General features: G+C 41.4%; 1 protein-coding gene across 1 annotated transcript in view; it reads right to left on the bottom strand.

Moving 5' to 3' along the window:
- The window catches only part of LOC104982649 (multidrug resistance-associated protein 4-like), a 350,332-nt gene that overhangs the window by 44,868 nt on the left and 302,105 nt on the right, over positions 1-3,359 (bottom strand). Inside the window, 1 exon segment of the mRNA XM_010832083.1 lies at positions 1,860-2,051. Within this exon segment, the coding sequence (XP_010830385.1) occupies positions 1,860-2,051 (192 nt within the window).

Genomic DNA, 3,359 nt, shown 5'->3' with positions numbered 1-3,359 from the left:
CACTAGATGGGTCTGTGGGGTGGTAGGAGTTTTAAAGAGCAGTTCTTTCAGTTATTTACGGAGTTGTCGTGTGTGTGTGTGTGTGTGTGTGTGTGTGTGTGTACTGGTTTCTGCTTGCTCACACCTGTATAACTCACTCAGCCTCACAACCAGCAGTCCCTCAGTACTCTCTCTGTGCCCTGCAGAATGCTACTTTCTGCGAACAAATATGAAAACAAGATGCTCCCTGATTTTACAAAGCCTCAAGGTACTATGAGATACAGATCCCAAATTACAAAGCATGCCACAGGTGCTATCTTTTCTTTTATTTATGATAAAATTCACATAACATAAAATTTAACTATTTTACCATTTTTAAGTGGTTAGTTTGGTGTTCAGTACGTTCACATTGCTGTGCAACCAAGCTTGAGAATTTTTTTCTGCCTTGTAAAACTGAAATTCATACCCATTAAATAAACAGCTCCCCATTTACCCTCCCCTAGTCCCTGGAGACCACCATCCTACTTCCTGTCTTCTTGGATTTTACTCTCTAGGAATCTCACACAAATGGAATCGGAGTATTCATTCCTTTTGTGTCTGGCTTATTTCATTTAGTAAGATGTCATGAAGGTTTATCCACAGGTCAGAATTTTCTTCCTTTTTAAGGCTGAATAATGCTTCATGTAAGGATTTAGTTCCTTCCAAATTTTGGCTGCTATAAATATAGCTGTACCATAAATGCTATCTTGAAAGAATATATAAGACACTAAGGAAGAACCGAGGATCTCAAAGATGCACTAGGATTGACTCAGAAAATGAGATTTTCACCATCCAGATGACAGAGGGCCTGGGTCTCTGAGGCTGAGGGGCAGCATGTGCACTGGGAACAGGGAGGACCTGGTGCTTTGGGAGAAACTACACACAATCCGAGTTCAGGGGTGTGTGTGTGTCAAACAAACTGGCTGCAGAGGGAGGTGGGGAAGAGCTCCTAACACCTTGTCCAGTTCAGTCTCTTCTTCAGGATTCTGTCCTGATCCCAGCTGAGGGCCTCAAACTGAGTGCAGAAGGAACATCATAAGCAGACATGGATGCTGACAGGTCCAGGTCAAAGCCTCTCTGCCATCTCCCACACAGATCTTCTCTCATCCCATCAATTTGCTTTTGACTTTGAGCCAATCTCTAGACCTTGCCTCCATCTGATACCATGATTCCTCACTGCTGACTGGGTTATTACTGAGGCTCTTCTCTGGTGGACACAGCTCACCCCATGGCCCCTGCTGGAGTGGACTTGAAGCTATGCTATGGTTCCAGCAGCAGCTCACCAGGCCAGTAAGGATCAGATCTGTGCTAAAGAAAGCAGCAGTCTGTGGTGGGAGGGCAGGGGGATGGCAGCTCAGTGTGGGTGAGTGGAAGACAAGGCTACAGGAAGGGCTAAGAGACAGAGAGGGAGGCTGCAACCAGAGGGCACCATGGGAGGAAGAGAAGATTTCAGAAATACAAACAAGTAAATATGGCAAGGAATGAAATATTGGAGAGTTAGGGCCAGGAAGACAAGGCTGACGTCCCAGACTTTGTATGAATAATCAGATGTCACATATAGTGTCCTGAATCAGGTTAAGATGGAGCCCTGGATCCCAGAGCCCATCAACCATCATGAGGGAACTCATGACACAGGGAAGAACTTTCTTGGTATCCCCATTCCATGGTCAGTTTCCAAGAAAGATTAGCCTACAATGTCACTGATCTAATCTGCATCCATTAGGAACAGAGTCCCCCTGACACACTGACAAAGAAGTCAAGAGCAGATGTGGTGCTAAATCTTTAGATTTTAAAATCTTTAAAATCTTCAGATTTTAAAAAGGCAAATGGCTTAAACTAACCTTTTGTCCTGGGTTAAATTTTGGATAAATGTTCCACAATACCAGAGGCCCGTCCGATGTATGCCTGAAGTACACATTGTGAAGGGAAATCATTCCTTTGTTGGGCCAGGATGGTGGTGGACGATACTCAAGTTCCCAGGATGCTTCTTTCACAAGGTCTGTGTATTCAATCACCCTTTCTACTGAAATCATCTGAAACACATATGACATCTCATGAGTTAGTATCAGAGAGTCTTGTTTATAGATGTCCAGACATTGTAAATGAAACCTTCTGCTTTTATACAGTTCAGAACAACAACCACAAAGATCTAGATTTAGATCTCAGCATCCACAAAGGACAGAAGTAGGAGTCTGATAAGGCCTTGGATGATTTGAAAACTTGTTCATCATCTTCAACACTTTTACATATGACTATTTCCTTCAATTTTATATTAAAGTTAAAAAATTAAAGAAATGCATGGTAAAATTTTATTGATCCTCCTTTCACATCTGAATTTTTTAAAAAAAGAATATTTTCAAAGAAAAGAATACTTTTGGACACCAATTAGTAATGTGTGGCCACAGAAGGGCCACGTGTTACAGATGAACAGAACTGGATGATCATCAAACCTCATTTTAATAATCAGTCATTTTCTACTCTGTTATGAGCTTTCCTGATAGCTCAGTTCATAAAGAATTTGCCTGCAATACAGGAGACCCTGGTTCAATTTCTGGGTTGGGAAGTTCCCCTTGAAGAAGGGATAAGCTAACCACTGCAATATTCTTGGCCTTGCCTTGTGGCTCAGCTGGTTAAGAATCCTCCTGCAATGCAGGTGACCTGGGTTTGATCCCTGGGTTGGGAAGATCCCCTAGACAAGGGAAAGGCTACCCACTCCAGTATTCTGGCCTGGAGAATTCCATGGACTGTATAGTCCATGGGGTCGCAAAGAGTCAGACACGACTGAGTGACTTTCACTACTTCTACTCTGTTAGAAGAAAGATACGGAAAAATTTCATTTTTATTATTTTTCTCCCTTTAGGAAAATGTACAAATATTCAAAAGTGTATAATGTTTCTTCTAAACAACCATGACTCCACACCTTAGAGAGCATATTCTGAGAGGGAGCCTATCCTACCAGGAAGAAGGGCCACCAGCAAATTCGGTGTTCAACACACACAAAAACAAACGATAAAATTGGAGATGGGTGGAGGAACATAGTAATTAAATAAACCTCAAAATATTGGAATATTTTCTTTTACCAAAAATGAGGAATTACCCATTAAGAAACAAATGCAAACAAGCTGCTAAGAAATTAGCTTACATTGTCTCCAGAATTTCAGAACCTCCCTCCTACAGAGACATTTATTGTATTTGAAGACAGTTTCTGATGAATACAAAACCTTCTGACATGGCATACACATGACTGAGAAAAATATGTGTATATTTTATTTTACATTAACTTTAAGCACATGGAAAGTTAAAGTGAAACTTGTTCAGTCATGCCCAACTCTTTGCAACCC

Source organism: Bison bison, unplaced genomic scaffold, assembly GCF_000754665.1.
Source record: "Bison bison bison isolate TAMUID 2011002044 unplaced genomic scaffold, Bison_UMD1.0 scf7180017864535, whole genome shotgun sequence".
In the NCBI taxonomy this organism is placed as follows: domain Eukaryota; kingdom Metazoa; phylum Chordata; class Mammalia; order Artiodactyla; family Bovidae; genus Bison; species Bison bison.
The sequence above is the reverse complement of the archived record's forward strand: the minus strand, read 5'-3'. Positions and strand labels throughout refer to the sequence as shown.